This window comes from Lonchura striata, chromosome 37 (assembly GCF_050655825.1).
Source record: "Lonchura striata isolate lonStrDom1 chromosome 37, ASM5065582v1, whole genome shotgun sequence".
In the NCBI taxonomy this organism is placed as follows: Eukaryota; Metazoa; Chordata; class Aves; order Passeriformes; family Estrildidae; genus Lonchura; species Lonchura striata.
The window spans coordinates 15,401,132-15,420,062 of NC_140739.1; the positions used below are offsets into that span (position 1 = coordinate 15,401,132).

At 53.9% G+C, this 18,931-nt stretch overlaps 1 protein-coding gene across 3 annotated transcripts in view; it reads right to left on the minus strand.

The window, feature by feature from the left end:
• POLD1 (DNA polymerase delta 1, catalytic subunit) overlaps positions 1-18,931 on the minus strand; it is a 38,467-nt gene that overhangs the window by 17,667 nt on the left and 1,869 nt on the right. For 2 of the 3 annotated variants that reach the window (XM_085565891.1, XM_085565893.1), the window contains exons 2-15: positions 18,275-18,449; positions 17,019-17,126; positions 15,831-15,968; positions 13,884-14,015; positions 12,211-12,379; positions 10,038-10,333; positions 8,911-9,077; positions 7,449-7,553; positions 6,619-7,187; positions 5,982-6,092; positions 4,405-4,596; positions 2,395-2,483; positions 1,718-1,834; positions 153-266 (exon numbers count right to left, since the gene is read on the minus strand). In XM_085565891.1, the coding sequence (XP_085422017.1) occupies positions 153-266; positions 1,718-1,834; positions 2,395-2,483; positions 4,405-4,596; positions 5,982-6,092; positions 6,619-7,187; positions 7,449-7,553; positions 8,911-9,077; positions 10,038-10,333; positions 12,211-12,379; positions 13,884-14,015; positions 15,831-15,968; positions 17,019-17,126; positions 18,275-18,449 (2,482 nt within the window). The remainder of the gene's footprint in view (positions 1-152; positions 267-1,717; positions 1,835-2,394; positions 2,484-4,404; positions 4,597-5,981; positions 6,093-6,618; positions 7,188-7,448; positions 7,554-8,910; positions 9,078-10,037; positions 10,334-12,210; positions 12,380-13,883; positions 14,016-15,830; positions 15,969-17,018; positions 17,127-18,274; positions 18,450-18,931) is intronic. The other variant, XM_085565892.1, reaches the window with a different exon arrangement.

Below are 18,931 nucleotides of genomic sequence, written 5' to 3' on the forward strand. Positions count from 1 at the left end.
CTCACCTGGGCACAGGTGAGCGCACCTGGGCAGGAATCCCCACGGAAATCCCAAAATTCCCCAAGGAAATCCCCAAATTCCCCACAGAAATCCCAAATCTCCCCCAAATTTTCCCAAAATCCCCCGAATTCTCCCCAGACCCCCCGTCCCACCTGCTCCTGGCGGCCAGCAGCCCCTCCAGGACCCTCGGCAGGACCCCCTTGCGCACCCGGGGGGTCACAAAGAGCTGCCCCGTGGGCGTCCGGATGAAATCCTCGGGGCCCAGCCTGCGGAGAGACCAGTATGAACCAGTAAAAACCAGTATGGACCAGTAAAAACCAGTATGGACCAGTAAAAACCAGTATGGACCAGTACAAGCTAACAGAAATCAGTATGGACCAGTGTGGACCAGTATGGACCAGTATGGACTAATCTGCCCCGTGGGCGTCCGGATGAAATCCTCGGGGCCCAGCCTGCGGAGAGACCAGTATGAACCAGTAAAAACCAGTATGAACCAGTAAAAACCAGTATGGACCAGTACAAACTAACAGAAATCAGTATGGACAAGTATGGACCAGTATGGACTAATTTGCCCCATGGGGGTCCAGATTAAATCCTCGGGGCCCAGCCTGCGGAGAGACCAGTATAAACCAGTAAAAACCAGTATGGACCAGTAAAAACCAGTATGGAACAGTACAAACTAACAGAAATCAGTATGGACAAGTATGGACCAGTATGAACCAAGCTACCCCATGGGGGTCCAGATGAAATCCTCGGGGCCCAGCCTGCGGAGAGACCAGTATAAACCAGTAAAAACCAGTATGGACCAGTAAAAACCAGTATAAATCAGTAAAAACCAGTATAGACCGGTACAAACTAACAGAAATCAGTATGGACCAGTATGGACCAGAACAGACCAGTATGGACCAGTATGGACTAATCTGCCCTGTGGGGGTCCAGATGAAATCCTCAGGGCCCAGCTTGCAGAAAGACCACTATAAACCAGTAAAAACCAGTACCAAACCAGTATAAACCAGTAAAAACCAGTATATACCAGTACAAACTAACAGAAATCAGTATGGACCAGTATGGACTAATCTGCCCTGTGGGGGTCCAGATTAAATCCTCGGGGCCCAGCCTGCGGAGAGACCAGTATAAACCAGTAAAAACCAGTACCAAACCAGTAAAAACCAGTATAGACCAGTACAAACTAACAGAAATCAGTATGGACCAGTATGGACCAAGCTGCCCTGTGGGGGTCCAGATGAAATCCTCAGGGCCCAGCCTGCAAAAAGACCACTATAAACCAGTAAAAACCAGTACCAAACCAGTACCAAACCAGTAAAAACCAGTATAGACCAGTACGAACTAACAGAAATCAGTATGGACCAGTATGGACCAAGCTGCCCCGTGGGGGTCCAGATGAAATCCTTGGGGCGCAGCTTGCAGAAAGACCACTATAAACCAGTAAAAACCAGTACCAAACCAGTATAAACCAGTACAAACCAGTACAAACCAGTACAAACCAGTATAAACCAGTAAAAACCAGTATAGATCAACTAACAGAAATCAGTATGGACCAGTATGGACCAAGCTGCCCCGTGGGGGTCCAGATGAAATCCTCGGGGCCCAGCCTGCAGAAAGACCACTATAAACCAGTAAAAACCAGTACCAAACCAGTACCAAACCAGTATAAACCAGCAAAAACCAGTACAAACCAGTCTAAAGCAGTACAGACCCGTGTTTCTGGGGCCCCCCGGGGGGCAGCAGGGTGGTGTAGCACAGGTTGTGGGCGATCATGATGGACGGGTACAGGGAGGAGAAGTCCAGGGTGGCGATGGGCACGTCGTAGTACCTGGCGAACAAATGTGGCGGTTTTGGGGTTAATTTTGGAGTTTTTATGTTTTAGGGGGATTTTTCGGTTTTTTGGGGGAGTTTCAGGGAAATTTGGGGTTTTTAATGGGATTTTTTGCAGGTTTTTTAAGGGTTTTGGGGTATATTTTGGGTTTTATTTTTTTTTGGGTGCTTTTGTGGTTTTTTGGGGTGCTTCTGGGGTTTTTTGGAATTTTTTTTCAGGGATTTTTCAAGACTCTTTGTGGGGGGCATTTTAGTTTTTTTTCAAGTTTTTTTCAGGTTTTTTTTTTGGGTTGGTTTTAGGCTTCATTTTCTCTGGGGTTTTGGGGGGTTTGTTTCAGAGATCTTTAAGGTTTTTGGGGGGGTTTAGGCAGTTTTTTTCAGGGTTGAGGTTTCTTTTCTGTTTTTTTTCAGAAGCTTTGGGGTTTTTTTTTTCTTTTTGGGGTCACGCAGTTTTGAAGGGTTTTTTTCAGGGAGCTTGGGGGAATTTTAGGGGTTTTTTTAGGGAGGTTTTTGCGGGGGATTTCTGTAATTTTGGGGGTTTTTTGTCCCCTCGCTCACCCCTTGAGGGGCTCGATCACTGTGGCTCCCTCAAAATCCTCTCCCCCCTCCGACTTCACCACAGGCAGCAGCAAATCCTCCTGCATGGCCTGGGGGGGCAGAAAACACCCCAAAATGTCCCAAATTCACCCTAAAAACATCCCATGGACCAAACCCCAAAACCACATGAAAATCCCACTTTAAAAAAAACCCCAAATAAAAAAAAAAATCCCCTCAAAAAATCCCCTCAGTAATCCCTAAAAACCCTTCCCAAAAATCCCATTTAAAAAACACCCAAATCCCCTAAAATCCCCCCAAAAATCCCTTCACAAAATTCACCCCAAAACAGCCCCAGGTGTGCCAAATGTCCCCAAATCCCTTCAGTTTTTCCCCTCATGTTTTCCCGCCCTTTTTTCCCCTCACATTTTCCCGCCCTTTTCTCCCCTCACATTTTCCCGCCCTTTTTTCCCCTCATGTTTTCCCGCCATTTTCTCCCCTCATGTTTTCCCGCCCTTTTTTCCCCTCACGTTTTCCCGCCTTTTTCTCCCCTCACGTTTTCCCGCTTTTTTCCCCTCACATTTCCTCCCTTTCTCCCTTCACATTTCCCACCCTTTCCCTCCCACATTTTTCACTCTTTTCCCCTTAGATTTCCTGCACTTTTTCCCCTCACATCTCCCACTCTTTTTTCCCCTCACATTTCCTCCATTTTTCCTTCACATTTCCCACCATTTTCTCCCCTCAAGTTTCCCTCAAATTTTCCCTCACATTTCCCTCACTTTCCCCTCATGTTTCCCACCATTTTCTCCCATCAAGTTTCCCTCAATTTTCCCCTCACATTTCGATTTTCTCCTCACATTTATCACTCTTTTCCCCTCACATTTGCCACCATTTTCCCCTCACATTTCCCTCCCTTTCCCCTCACGCTTCCCACTCTTCTCCCCTCATATTTCCCTCCCTTTTCCCCTCATGTTCCCCTCCATTTTCCCCTCACATTTCCCTCCATTTTCCCCTCCCATTCCCTCCATTTTCCCCTCACATTTCCTCCATTTCCCCTCCCATTCCCACTCTTCTCCCCTCACATTCTCTCCATTTTCCCCTCATGTTTTCCCCATTTTCCCCTCACATTTTCCTCCATTTTCCCCTCATGTTCCCCTCCATTTTCCCCTCACACTTCCCACCCTTTTCTCCCCTAGCATTCCCTCCCTTCTCTCCTCCCATTCCCTCCATTTCCCCCCCCCATTTCCCTCCCTTTTCTCCCCTCCCATTCCTTCCATTTTCCCCTCACGCTTCCCACTCTTCTCCCGTCCCATTCCCTCCCTTCTCCCCTCCCATTCCCTCCCTTCTCCCCTCCCATTCCCTCCCTTCTCCCCTCACATTTTCCCCTCACGCTTCCCTCCATTTCCTCCCCCCCCATTTCCCTCCCTTCTCCCCCCCCATTTCCCCTGTTTCCCACCCTTTTCTCCCCTCCCATTCCCTCCCTTCTCCCCTCCCATTCCCTCCATTTCCCCCCCCATTTCCCTCCCTTCTCCCCCCCATTCCCCCATTTCCCTCCCTTTTCTCCCCCATGTTCCCCTCCATTTCCCCCCCATTTCCCTCCCTTCTCCCCTCCCATTTCCCCCATTTCCCTGCCTTCTCCCCTCCCATTCCCCCGTTTCCCTCCCTTTTCTCCCCCATGTTCCCCTCCATTCTCCCCTCCCTTTCCCTCCCTTTTCTCCCCTCCCATTCCCCCGTTTCCCTCCCTTTTCTCCCCCATGTTCCCCTCCATTTCCCCCCCATTTCCCTCCCTTTTCTCCCCCATGTTCCCCTCCATTTCCCCCCCATTTCCCTCCCTTCTCCCCTCCCATTCCCCCGTTTCCCTCCCTTTTCTCCCCCATGTTCCCCTCCATTTCCCCCCCATTTCCCTCCCTTTTCTCCCCCATGTTCCCCTCCATTTCCCCCCCATTTCCCTCCCTTCTCCCCCCCATTCCCCCGTTTCCCTCCCTTTTGTCCCCCACGTTCCCCTCCCAGGCCAGCCCAGGTGCCCCGTGTCACCTGGCGCAGGAGCTGCGCCACCACCTTGACCTGCTGCCCGCGGGTGAGCAGGTAGCTGAGCGGCACGGCCGTCACGCGCGCCATCTCCACCAGCGTCACCAGCGTCATCAGCCGCTCCAGCAGCCGCAGCGGCAGCACCGCGTCCTTCAGGCAGTACAGCGCCAGCCGGCGCCGCGTCTGCGCGTCCCCGTTCTGCGGGACACCGTGGGGACATTGCTGGGGACGTGGGGACACCGGTGGGGAGCAGGGCGGGACACCATCGGGGACATGGGGACACCGGCGGGGAGCAGGGCGGGACACCACTGAGGACATGGGGACATCATGGGGACATTGTTGGGGACGTGGGGACATGGCAGGGAGAAGGGTGGGGCATCACTGGGGACATAGGGACACCGGTGGGGAGCATGGTGGGACACCACTGGGGACATGGGGACATTGTGGGGACACCGGCGGGGACGTGGGGACATGGCAGGGAGAAGGGTGGGACACCACTGGGGACATGGGGACATCATGGGGACATTGTTGGGGACGTGGGGACATGGCAGGGAGAAGGGTGGGACACCACTGGGGACATGGGGACATTGGCAGGGACATGGGGACACCATCAGGGACATGGGGACATTGGCAGGGACATGGGGACACCATCAGGGACATGGGGACACCACTGGGAACATGGGGACATCATGGGGACACCGGCGGGGACATGGGGACACCATCGGGGATGTGGGGACACCAGTGGGGAGCAGGGTGGGACACCACTGGGGACATGGGGACATCATGGGGACATTGTTGGAGACGTGGGGACATGGCAGGGAGAAGGATGGGACACCACTGGGGACATGGGGACACCATTGGGAACATGGGGACACCACTGGGGACATGGGGACACCATCGGGGACATGGGGACACCGGCGGGGATCGGGGCTGGGACACCCTTAGGGACATGGGGACACCATCGAGGACATCACTGGTTGCCAGGGCTGGGACATTTGGGGACACAGGTGCCATTTTGGGTCCATCTGAGGCCACTTTGAAGCCACTTGAAGCCATTTGGAAGCCATTTGTTGGCACACCTGTAACTCCAGGTGACACAGGTGCCATTTTGGGGCCATTTTGAGGCCGTTTCGGGGCCATTTTGAGGCCATTTCATAACTCCAGGTGACCCAGGTGACACAGGTGCCATTTTGGGGCCATTTGAGGCCATTTTGGGGCCATTTGAAGCCATTTTGAGGCCATTTCATAACTCCAGGTGACACAGGTGCCATTTTGGGGCCATTTGAGGCCATTTTGAGGCCATTTCATAACTCCAGGTGACCCAGGTGACCCAGGTGCCATTTTGGGGCCATTTGAAGCCATTTTGAGGCCGTTTTGTAACTCCAGGTGACCCAGGTGACACAGGTGCCATTTTGGGGCCATTTGAAGCCATTTTGAGGCCGTTTTGTAACTCTAGGTGACCCAGGTGACACAGGTGCCATTTTGGGGCCATTTGAGGCCATTTTGGGGCCATTTGAGGCCGTTTTGGGGCCATTTCATAACTCCAGGTGACCCAGGTGACCCAGGTGACTTTGGGGACGCACCTGCAGCTCGGTGATGATGCCGTGGGGCACGTCCTCCTTCTGCTCGTGCAGGAAATGCGCGCTGACGGCGTTCAGGGAGTACGAGCGCAGCTTGTGCTCCCTCAGCAGCACCTGGGGGCTCAAAATTCACCTGCGTGACCCCAGAATTCTCCTGGGGACACCCCAAATTCACCCGGGGATCCCAAATTCACCCGGGGATCCCAAATTCCCGACCAAACCCCAAACTCTGCTCAAAAAAAACCCAAAATTTGACTCTGAATTGCCAAAACCGGCGCTGGGACACCCCAAAACCTGAGCCAACACTCACCTGGGGAGCCCAAAACTCACCTGGGGAGCCCAAACCCCCCCCAGATCACCCCAAACTCCTCCCCAGGTGTGCCTCAGGTGTGCCCAGGTGTGTTTTACCCCCTCCCAGGTGTGTCCCAGGTGTGCCCAGGTGTGTCCCAGGTGTGCCCAGGTGTGTTTTACCCCCTCCCAGGTGTGTCCCAGGTGTGCCCAGGTGTGTCCCAGGTGTGCCCAGGTGTGTTTTACCCCCTCCCAGGTGTGTCCCAGGTGTGCCCAGGTGTGCCTCAGGTGTGCCCGGGTGTGTTTCATCCCCTCCCAGGCGTGCCCAGGTGTGCCCAGGTGTGCCCCTCACCTGCAGCATGTCCAGGGTGACTCTCCCAGGTGTGTCCAAACCCCTCCCAGGTGTGTCCCAGGTGTGCCCAGGTGTGTCCCAGGTGTGTTTTACCCCCTCCCAGGTGTGTCCCAGGTGTGCCCAGGTGTGTCCCAGGTGTGCCCAGGTGTGTTTTACCCCCTCCCAGGTGTGTCCCAGGTGTGCCCAGGTGTGTTTTCCCCCCTCCCAGGTGTGTCCCAGGTGTGCCCAGGTGTGTCCCAGGTGTGCCCAGGTGTGTTTTATCCCCTCCCAGGCGTGCCCAGGTGTGCCCAGGTGTGCCCAGGTGTGCCCAGGTGTGCCCAGGTGTGTTTTATCCCCTCCCAGGTGTGTCCCAGGTGTGCCCAGGTGTGTTTTATCCCCTCCCAGGCGTGCCCAGGTGTGTCCCAGGTGTGCCCAGGTGTGCCCCTCACCTGCAGCATGTCCAGGGTGACCCTCCCAGGGGTGGTGACCACCTTGCCCTCCCGGCGGCCGAGCTGGCGGGACTGGAACGCCGAGTCCTTCACCTGGGACGGGACCCCCCGCACCCGGCCCAGGTACGGGAACGAGTCCACCTGGGGGACAGGTGAGATGGGGGAGGGCGGGGAGGGGCTGGGGACACCTGGGGGACATGTGAGATGGGGGAGGGCGGGGAGGGGCTGGGGACACCTGGGAGGGATTTGGGGACACCTGGGGGGTCTCAGGTGACCCCAGGTGCCTCACCTGCAGCACCTGGGCTCTCTGGATCGGGTAGGGCAGGTCGAAGTTGTGATTTTGGGGGGTCCCAGGGATTTGGGGGGTTTTTGGGGGGTCCCAGGTGACCCCAGGTGCCTCACCTGCAGCACCTGGGCTCTCTGGATCAGGTAGGGCAGGTCGAAGTTGTGGATGTTGTAGCCCGTCACCACGTCGGGGTCCACGATCCGGACAAACTCTGCCCACGACTGGGGGAAAAGGGGCACGGGAGGGGGGTCAGACACACCTGAGATTCCTAGAAACCCCAAAATTGGGGGTTTTCACCCCAAAATTGGGGGTTTCCAGCTAAAAATCTCCCTTTTTCAGCCCAAAGCCCACCTGCAGCAGGTCCCCTCTCGCAGTTCCTGATGGTGGATCCACAACCACCCCAAAATCACCCCAAAACTGCCACAAAACCCCCCAAACTTCCCCCAAACCCTCCGCAGACACCCCAAATTCCCAAAAATCCCGAAATCTCCGTTTTTCACCCCAAAAGCCCACCTGCAGCAGGTCCCTCTCGCTGTGGAAGCTCCTGACGGTGGCTCCAAAACCACCCCTGAAACCCCTCCAAAATCCCCCCTGAAACCCCCCGAAATCACCCCTGAAACCCCCCAAAATCACCCCAAATCCCCACCCAGCACCCCGAATTCCCCCAAAACCCCAAAATCTCCGTTTTTCACCCCAAAGGCACCTGCAGCAGGTCCCTCTCGCTGTGGAAGCTCCTGACGGTGGCTCCAAAACCACCCCTGAAACCCCCCAAAATCACCCCTGAAACCCCCTGAAACCACCCCGGAAACCCCCCGAAATCACCCCTGAAATCGCCCCAAATCCCTGCCCAGCACCCCAAATTCCCAAAAACCCCGAAATCTCCGTTTTTCACCCCAAAGGCACCTGCAGCAGGTCCCTCTCGCTGTCGAAGCTCCTGACGGTGGCTCCAAAACCACCCCTGAAACCCCCCGAAATCACCCCGGAAACCCCCCGAAATCACCCCTGAAACCCCCCGAAATCCCCCCTGAAACCCCCCGAAATCGCCCCGAATTCCCCAAAACCCCGAAATCTCCGTTTTTCACCCCAAAGCCACCTGCAGCAGGTCCCTCTCGCTGTCGAAGCTCCTGAGGGTGGCTCCAAAACCACGTCTGAAACCCCCCGAAATCCCCCCAGAAACCCCCCGAAATCGCCCCAAATTCCCCAAAACCCCGAAATCTCCGTTTTTCACCCCAAAGGCACCTGCAGCAGGTCCCTCTCGCTGTCGAAGCTCCTGACGGTGGCTCCAAAACCACCCCTGAAATCCCCCCTGAAACCCCCTGAAATCACCCCAGAAACCCCCCGAAATCACCCCAGAAACCCCCCGAAATCGCTCCGAATTCCCCAAAACCCCGAAATCTCAGTTTTTCAGCCCAAAGGCACCTGCAGCAGGTCCCTCTCGCTGTTGAAGCTCCTGAGGGTGGCTCCAAAACCACCCCTGAAATCACCCCTGAAACCCCCTGAAATCACCCCAGAAACCCCCCGAAATCGCCCCAAATTCCCCCAAAACCCCAAAATCTCCGTTTTTCAGCCCAAAGGCACCTGCAGCAGGTCCCTCTCGCTCTGGAAGCTCCTGAGGGTGGCTCCCCGCAGCGGCGCGCAGCCGCGCAGCGTGAACACGGTGCGCAGGAAGGGCTCGCGCGCGCCCTGCCGCAGCGCCACGGCCGCGATGGCGATCACCGGGTCGTGCTGCGGCTCCGGGAACACCCCTGCGACACCGAAACCCCCGGAATTCACCCCAAAACCGGCTCCGGCACCGCAAAAAACCCCCAGTGCCCCCGGTGCCCCCAGTCCCAGTCCCGGTCCCCCCAGTCTCCCCAGTATCCCCAATATCCCCAGTATCCCCCCCAGTCCCCCAGTCCCCCCAGTCCCCCCAGTATCCCCAGTCCCCCAGTCCCAGTCCCCCCAGTCCCCCCAGTGCCCCCCAGTCCCCATTTAACCCGCCCAGTCCCCCCAGTCCCCCAGTCCCCCATTCCCCCCAGTATGTCCCAGTCCCCCAGTCCCCCAGTCCCCCCAGTATCCCCACTCCCCCCAGTCCCAGTCCCCCCAGTCCCCCCAGTATCCCTAGTCCCCATTTAACCCCCCCAGTCCCCCCAGTCCCAGTATCCCCAGTCTCCCCAGTCCCCCCAATACCCCACCAGTCCCCCAGTCCCCCCAGTATCTCCAGTATCCCCAGTCCCCCCAGTATCCCCAGTCCCAGTCCCCCCAATCCCCCCAATCCCCCCAGTCCCCCCAATCCCCCCAGTCCCCCCAGTCCCCCCAGTCTCCCCAGTTCCCCCAGTCCCCAGTCCCCCCAATCCCCTCAGTACCCCCAGTATGTCCCAGTCCCCCCAGTCCCCCCAGTATGTCCCAGTCCCCCCAGTCCCAGTATCGCCAGTCCCCCCAGTCCCCCCAGTCCCAGTCCCACTCCCCCCAGTCCCCCCAATCCCCCCAGTCTCCCCACTCCCCCCAGTGCCAGTCCCCCCAGTCCCCCCAGTCCCCCCAGTCTCCCCAGTCCCCCCAGTCCCCATTTAACCCCCCCAGTCCCAGTCCCAGTCCCCCCAGTCCCCCCAGTCCCCCCAGTCCCAGTCCCAGTCCCCCAGTCCCCCCAGTCCCCCCAGTCCCCCCAGTCCCCATTTAACCCCCCCAGTCCCAGTCCCAGTCCCCCCAGTCCCCCCAGTGCCCCGCACCCTTCCTGCCGGCGCACTCGATGTCCAGGCTCAGGACGCGCAGGGGGGGCAGCCCCAGCCAGGCGCCCTCGGGGGGGTGTCCCCGCAGCGCCCCCCAGTGGGCATCGGCCTCCAGCTGGCACAGCGAGGAGCGGGGCGCGCCCGGGGGCTCCGGGGGGTCCGGGGGGGGGTCCCGGGGGTCCGGGGGGGGGTCCCGGGGGTCCCGGGGCGGCTCCGGGGGCTCCCCCCGCCAGCGGAACCCCCCCGGCGGCAGCTCCACCCAGCAGCAGCCCACCAGCCCCGAGTCCGCCATGAACCTGGGGCAGGAAATTTGGGGGGTCCAGGGGAGTTTGGGCGGTTGGGGAAGGAAATTTGGGGGGTCCAGGGGAGCTCGGGGGGTTCGGGAAGGAAATTTGGGAGTTTGAGAGGAATTTGGGGGGTTCGAGAAGGAAATTTGGGGGGTCCAGGGGAGCTCGGGGGGTTGGGGAAGGAAATTTGGGGGTTCCAGAGGAATTTGGGGGGTTCAGGAAGGAAATTTGGGGGGGTTGGAGGAATTTGGGGGGTTGGAAAAAGAAATTTGGGGGTTCCAGAGGAATTTGGGGGGTTTGGGAAGGAAATTTGGGGGGTCCAGGGGAGTTTGGGGGGTTGGGGCAGGAAATTTGGGGGGTCCAGGGGAATTTGGGGGGTTGGGGAAGGAAATTTGGGGGGTCAGGAGGAATTTGGGGGGTTGGGGAAGGAAATTTGGGGTCAGGAGGAATTTGGGGGGTCAGGAGAAAAGTTGGGATATTTTACGTGATTTGGGGTGGGATTTATTGGGGTGGGACTTGGATTTTTTGGGCGATTCGGGTGATTTTTGGGGCGGGATTTTGGTGCGATTCGGAGCACTTTGGGCTGGATTCTGGGGATTTTGGGGCGGGATTTTTTGTGCGATTCGGGTGATTTTTGGGGCGGGATTTTTCAGAGATTCAGGTGATTTTTGGGGCAGGATTTTTCGGTGATTCGGAGCACTTTGGGCTGGATTCGGGGGATTTTGGGGTGGGATTTTTTGGGCGATTCGGGTGATTTTGGGATGGGATTTTTTGGGCGATTCGGGTGATTTTTGGGGCGGGATGTTTTGGCGATTCGGGGGATTTTGGGGTGGGATTTTTTGGGCGATTCGGGTGATTTTTGGGGTGGATTTGGGGGTTTTTTGGGCAGGATTTTTGTGCGATTCGGGTGATTTTTGGGGTGGGACTTTTTGGCGATTTGGGTGATTTTTGGAGCAGGATTTTTCAGCGATTCGGGGGATTTTTGGAGCGGGATTTTTCAGCGATTCGGGGGATTTTTGGAGCGGGATTTTTCAGCGATTCGGGTGATTTTTGGGGCAGGATTTTTCAGCGATTCGGAGCACTTTGGGCTGGATTCGGGGGATTTTTGGAGCGGGATTTTCATGTGATTCAGGTGATTTTTGGGGCAGGATTTTTCGGCGATTCGGAGCACTTTGGGCTGGATTCGGGGATTTTGGAGCGGGATTTTTGTGCGATTTGGGGATTTTTGGGGCAGGATTTTGGTGCGATTTGGAGCACTTTGGGCTGGATTTGGGGATTTTGGGGCGGGATTTTTTGTGCGATTCGGGTGATTTTTGGAGCGGGATTTTTCAGCGATTTGGGGATTTTTGGGGCGGGATTTTCGTGTGATTCGGGTGATTTTTGGGGCAGGATTTTTCGACGATTCGGAGCACTTTGGGCTGGATTCGGGGGATTTTGGGGTGGGATTTTTTGTGCGATTCGGGTGATTTTTGGGGCAGGATTTTGGTGCGATTCGGGTGATTTTTGGAGCGGGATTTTTCAGCGATTTGGGGATTTTTGGGGCAGGATTTTTCGGCGATTCGGAGCACTTTGGGCTGGATTCGGGGGATTTTGGGGTGGGATTTTTCGGCGATTCGGAGCACTTTGGGCTGGATTCGGGGGATTTTGGGGTGGGATTTTTCGGCGATTCGGAGCACTTTGGGCTGGATTCGGGTGATTTTTGGGGCAGGATTTTGGTGCGATTCGGAGCACTTTGGGCTGGATTTGGGGATTTTGGGGCGGGATTTTTTGTGCGATTCGGGTGATTTTTGGGGCAGGATTTTTCAGCGATTCGGATGATTTTTGGGGCAGGATTTTGGTGCGATTCGGAGCACTTTGGGCTGGATTCGGGGATTTTGGTCCCGTACCTGATCTCGAAGTCGATGTTGGCCTCGAAGGGCGGCGCCGGCTGCACGCCCAGCGCGCCCCAGCGCAGCCCCCGCTCCAGCAGCCGCCGCGCCGGGGCCACCAGGCGGGGCAGGGAGACCCCCACCCTGACAAAGAGCGCCTGGAGACCCCCCTGGAACCCCAAAATACCTGCGGGGGGCAAAGGGCACCGTCACCCCAAAAAAAACCCCGAAAAAATCCGAAATCGGGCAAGAAACCCACGGAGCTTTGGGGGAACGAACCCAAAAACGATCCCAGCCCCTCCCCCACCCGCCTGGGACCCCCCCCCGGACCCCAAAATATCGGGGGGGGGCAAAGGGGAAGGGTCGCCCCGAAAAATCCCAAATTCTCCCCGAAATTCGGCAAAGGTTCGTCAAGAATCGACCAAAAACAGCCCCGAAATTGGCTGAAAATGCACCAAAATTGTCCCTGAAACTCAACAAAAATTCACCCGAAAATGCCCAAAAAATATCCCCCAAAATTCACCCAAAAATATCCCCCAAAATGCCCCCAAAATATCCCCCAAAATGCCCCAAAAATATCCCCCAAAACTCACCCAAAATGCCCCAAAAATATCCCCCAAAATACCAAAAATATCCCCCAAAATTCACCCAAAATACCCCAAAAATATCCCCCAAAATGCCCCCAAAATATCCCCCAAAATTCACCCAAAAATATCCCCCAAAATGCCTCAAAAATATCCCCCAAAATCCACCCAAAATGCCCCAAAAATATCCCCCCAAATTCCAGAAATATCCCTTTTTGAGGAATATTTTTGAGGCAGTTTTGGGGCTTTTTTTTGGGGGGGTAATTTTGGTTCATTTTGGGGCTGTTTTGGGGTTGATTTTGGGGGAATTTTTGGTGTAAATTTGGATGATTTTGGGGCTGTTTTGGGGTTGATTTTGGGGCAATTTTTTTTGGATAATTTTGGTTGATTCTGGGGCTGTTTTGGGGCTGATTTGGGGGGAATTTTTGGTGTAATTTTGGTTGATTTTTGGGGCATTTTTGGAGTTTTTTGGGGCTGTTTGGGGGTTGATTTTGGGGCATTGTTTTGGGATAATTTTGGTTGATTTTGGAGCTGTTTTGGGGTTGATTTTGGGGGAATTTTTGGTGTAATTTTGGTTGATTTTGGGGCTGTTTTGGGGTTGATTTTGGTTGATTTTGGGGCTGTTTCGGGGTTGGTTTTGGGGCTGTTTTGGGGTTGATTTTGGGGCTGTTTCGGGGTTGATTTTGGGGCTGTTTTGGGGTTGATTTTGGGGCTGTTTTGGGGTTGATTTTGGGGCTGTTTCGGGGTTGATTTTGGGGCCTTGTTTGGGATAATTTTTGTTGATTTTGGGGCTGTTTTGGGGTTGATTTTGGGGCTGTTTTGGGGTTGATTTTGGGGCCTTGTTTGGGATAATTTTTGTTGATTTTGGGGCTGTTTTGGGGTTGATTTTGGGGCTGTTTTGGGGTTGATTTTGGGGCCTTGTTTGGGATAATTTTTGTTGATTTTGGGGCTGTTTTGGGGTTTATTTTGGGCCATTGTTTTGGGGTGACTTCGGTTGATTTTTGGGTCATTTTTAAATTTCTCGGGGCCGTTTTTCCCGGTTTTTTTTAGGTTTCCCAGCGGATTCCGGAATTCCGGATTAATTCCGGGTTCCGGGGCTCTCCTCACTCTGCTTCCGGACCAGCTGCAGCCCCAGGACGTTTTTGGGGGGCGCGGATTTGGGGGTCCCCCCCCGCTGCTCCCTCCGGAGCGCCGCCTCCAGCTCCCGCTCCAGCGGCTCCAGGTGCGCCTCGCTCGCTCCTGCCGGGAAAAATTCCCAAAATTCCCCGTGGTGGTGTCCCAACATCTGCCCAGAAACACGGAATTCCCAAAATTCACCAAAAATCCCCCAAATTCACCAAAAATTCCCAAAATTCCCCATGCTGGCATCCCAAAATCTGCCCAGAAACACGGAATTCCCAAAATTCCCCAAAAATCCCCCAAATTCCCCAAAAATCCCCCAAATTCCCCAAAAATTCCCAAAATTCCCCATGCTGGCATCCCAAAATCTGCCCAGAAACACGGAATTCCCAAAATTCACCAAAAATCCCCCAAATTCCCCAAAAATCCCCCGTGCTCGCATCCCAAAATCTGCCCAGAAACACGGAATTCCCAAAATTCCCCAAAAATTCCCCAAATTCCCCAAAAATTCCCAAAATTCCCCATGCTGGCATCCCAACATCTGCCCAGAAACCCGGAATTCCCAAAATTCCTCAAAAATCCCCGAATTCCCCAAAAATCCCCGTGCTCGCATCCCAAAATCTGCCCAGAAACACAGAATTCCCAAAATTCCTCAAAAATCCCCGAAATTCCCCAAAAATTCCCCATGCTCAAATCCCAAAATCTGCCCAGAAACACGGAATTCCCAAAATTCACCAAAAATCCCCCAAATTCCCCAAAAATTCCCAAAATTCCCCATGCTGGCATCCCAAAATCTGCCCAGAAACACGGAATTCCCAAAATTCCCCAAAAATCCCCGAAATTCCCCAAAAATCCCCGTGCTCGCATCCCAAAATCTGCCCAGAAACCCGGAATTCCCAAAATTCCTCAAAAATCCCCAAAATTCCCCCAAAATTCCCCATGCTCAAATCCCAAAATCTGACCAGAAACCCCCGAATTCCCAAAATTCCCCAAAAATTCCCCAAATTCACCAAAAATCCCCCAAATTCCCCAAAAATCCCCGTGCTCAAATCCCAACATCTGACCAGAAACCCCCAGATTTCCAAAATTCCCCAACAATTCCCAAAATTCCCCGTGCTCAAACCCCAAAATCTGCCCAGAAACCCGGAATTCCCAAAATTCCTCAAAAATCCCCGAAATTCCCCCAAAATTCCCCGTGCTCATATCCCAAAATCTGCCCTGGAAACCCCAAATTCAAAAAATTCCCCAACAATTCCCAAAATTCCCCGTGCTCGTGTCCCAAAATCTGACCAGAAACCACTGAATTCCCAAAATTCCCCCAAAACTCCCAAAATTCCCCATGCTGAAATCCTAAAATCTGCCCTGGAACACCTGAATTCCCAAAATTCCCAAAAAAATCCCCAAAATTCCAGCTGAAATCCTGCCCAAATTCCCCCAAATTCCCAAAATTCCAGCTGACATCCGGGCTGGGGCAGGGGGGATTTTTTGGGATTTGGGCAGGAATTTCGGGGATTTTGGGGTGAATTCGGGGGATTTTGGGGTGAATTTGGGGGATTTTGGGGCCTCACCTGGGGGGGCAGCACCACAGGAGCTCCCAAATGTCCATTTTTGGGCTGGATTTTTGGGATTTTTGGGATTTTGAGCCATTTTGAGCCGTTTTGAGCGATTTTGACGGGGTTTTTTGGTGGATTCTCACAGGAATTTCGGGGTCGGGGATTTTGGGGTGAATTCGGAGGATTTTGGGGCTCACCTGGGGGGGCTGAAGCCGTGCAGGTGCTGCCAAATGCTCGATTTTGGGCTGGATTTTTGGGATTTTGAGCCATTTTGAGCCGTTTTGAGCGATTTTGACGGGGTTTTTTGGGGGATTCTCACAGGAATTTCGGGGATTTGGGGGTCGGGGATTTTGGGGTGAATTCGGAGGATTTTGGGGCTCACCTGGGGGGGCCAGCACGTAGAAGTAGGGGCTGAAGCCGTGCAGGTGCAGGCAGACGCTGAGCCCCTCCCCCGTCACCCCGAACATCCGCAGGATGGGGGAGGGGTGGGGCCAGCCCGGGAACCCGCGCGGGGGGACCCCTGGAAAAGGAAATTTGGGGCATTTTGGGGAAATTTGGGGGATTTGGGGGGTTTGGGGGGGATTTGGGTGAAATTTGGGGCATTTCGCGGGGGAAATTTGGGAATTTTGGGGGGGATTTGGGTGAAATTTGGGGCATTTCGCGGGGGAAATTTGGGAATTTTGGGGGGGATTTGGGTGAAATTTGGGGCATTTTGGGGAAATTTGGGGGATTTGGGGGGTTTGGGGGGATTTGGGTGAAATTTGGGGCATTTCGCAGGGGAAATTTGGGAATTTTGGGGGGGAATTTGGGAATTTTTGAGGATATTTTGGGAATTTTTGGGATTTTGGGGGTCTCAGAGGTGATTTAGAAGGTTTGGGAGGAATTTTGGGGAATTTTGGGTGATTGAAGGGGAATTTTGGCAAAATGGGAGATTTCGGGGCTCCCAGGGTGATTTTTGGACTGAATTTGGGGGAATTTTGGGGGTTTTTGGGGTGAATTGGGGTCTGGGGGTTTTTCGGAGTGGGTTTTGGGGTGAATCCGGGCGGTTTTTGGGGGGAATTTTGGGGTTTTTGGGGGTGAATTCAGGTCTGGGGGTTTGGGGTTTTTCAGGTCAGGTTTTGGGGTGAATCCGGGCGGTTTTTGGGGGTAATTTTGGGGTTTTTAGGGGTGAATTTTGGGGTTTTTGAGGGGAATTCAGGTCTGGGGGTTTGGGGTTTTTCGGGTTAGTTTTTTGGGTGAATCCGGGCAGTTTTTGGGGGGAATTTCGGGGTTTTTGGGGTGAATTCATGTCTGGGGGTTTGGGGTTTCTCGGGGTGGGTTTTGGGGTGAATCCGGGCGGTTTTTGGGGTGAATCCAGGCAGTTTTTGGGGGGAATTTCGGGGTTTTTGGGGGTGAGTTCAGGTCTGTGGGTTTGGGGTTTCTCAGGTCAGGTTTTGGGGTGAATCCGGGCGGTTTTGGGGGGTAATTTTGAGGGGAATTTCGGGGTTTTTGGGGTGAGTTCAGGTCTGCGGGTTTGGGGTTTCTCAGGTCCGGTTTTGGGGTGAATCCGGGCGGTTTTGGGGCTCCTGACCCACGTAGTGGTCGATGTCCAGCTGCAGGAAGGTCAGGCTCTCGGGGGGCTGCGGGGGAGGGGCCGGCCGGCGCCACTTGGGGGGCACCTCCCCCACAAAGAGGGAGCCTGGGGGGAAAACGGGCAAAATTGGGGAGAAAACTGAGAAAAACGGGCAAAATCGGGGAGAAAACAGAGAAAAACGGGCAAAATCGGGGAGAAAACAGAGAAAAACGGGCAAAATCAGGGGGAAAACAGAGAAAAACGGGCAAAATCAGGGGGAAAACAGAGAAAATGGTCAAAATCAGGGGGAAAACAGAGAAAAACGGTCAAAATCGGGGAGAAAACTGAGAAAAACGGGCAAAATCGGGGAGAAAACTGAGAAAAACGGGCAAAATCGGGGAGAAAACTGAGAAAAACGGGCAAAATCGGGGAGAAAACAGAGAAAAACGGTCAAAATCAGGGGGAAAACAGAGAAAAATGGTCAAAATCAGGGGGAAAACAGAGAAAAATGGACAAAATCAGGGAGAAAACAGAGAAAAACAAAAATCAGAGAAAAAACAGAGAAAAATGGTCAAAACCAGAGAAAAAACAGAGAAAAACAGAAAAAAAACTAAGAAAAGCAGAGAAAAGCAAAGAAAAATAGAGAAAAACAGAGAAAAACAAAAGTCAGAGAAAAAAGCAGAGAAAAACAGTCAAAATCTTGAGAAAAAAAGAGAAAAATGGCCAAAACCAGGGAAAATCAGTGAAAAACAGAAAAAAATGGCCAAAACAATGGAAAATCAGATATAGATAACCAAAATCAGAGATAATCAGAGAAAAATCAGAGGAAAACAGAGAAACTGAGAAAAGCAGAGGAAAGCAGAGAAAAGCAAAGAAAAACTGAGAAAAACAAAAATCAGAGGAAAACCAGAGAAAAGCCAGAGAAAAAAGAGAGAAATCAGGAAAAAACAGAGAAAAATCAGAGAAAAAAGAGAAAAATCAGAGAAAAACAGAGAAAAATCAGAGAAAAACAGAGAAAAATCAGAGAAAAACAGAGAAAAATCAGAGAAAAACAGAGAAAAAAAACAGAAAAATCAGATTTAAAAATCCCCTAATATTCCCAATAAAATTTTAAAAATCCCTCCCAAAAATTTCCCTTGAAATAAAACGCCCCACAAACCCCCCCAACCTCTACAATTCCCCCTAGAGCCCCAAAAAGCCCCAAAAAGCCCCAAAGAGCCCCAAAGAGCCCCAAAAAGCCCCAAAAAGCCCCAAAGAGCCCCCCGAGGCCTCACCGCGGGGCTGGCAGCGGGGGTCGGGGGCCAGCCCTTCCTCCTCCTCCTCCTCCTCGTCCTCCTCGTCGTCGTCGTGCAGCTGCGCCAGCTCCTCCTCGAAGCGGGACGGGCCCCGCGGGACCCCCCGGAACCGCCCGGGACCCCCGGGGCCGGCGCCCGCCGCGGCCTCCATGGGCTGGGCGCATTTGGGGCAAAATCAGCGACGTTTGGGAAAAGGCACGGGGCAGGCGGGACCCCGCGGGAAGCCACGGGATGCCCCGGGTGTTCCTCGGACTGCCCCAAGTCACAGCTTTGCCATCAAAATCTCAGTATTCCCACTGAATTCCCATCAAAATCCCCAAATTCCCACCAAAATCACAACATTTCCCATCAAAATCTCAGTATTCCCACTGAATTCCCATCAAAATCCCCAGATTCCCACCAAAATCACAGCTTTGACACCAAAACCTCAGTATTCCCACTGAATTCCCATCAAAATCCCCAGATTCCCACCAAAATCACAACATTTCCCATCAAAATCTCAGTATTCCCACTGAATTCCCATCAAAATCCCCAGATTCCCATCAAAATCACAGCTCTGCCATCAAAATCCCCAAATTCCCACTGAATTCCCATCAAAATCCCCAGATTCCCACCAAAATCACAACATTTCCCATC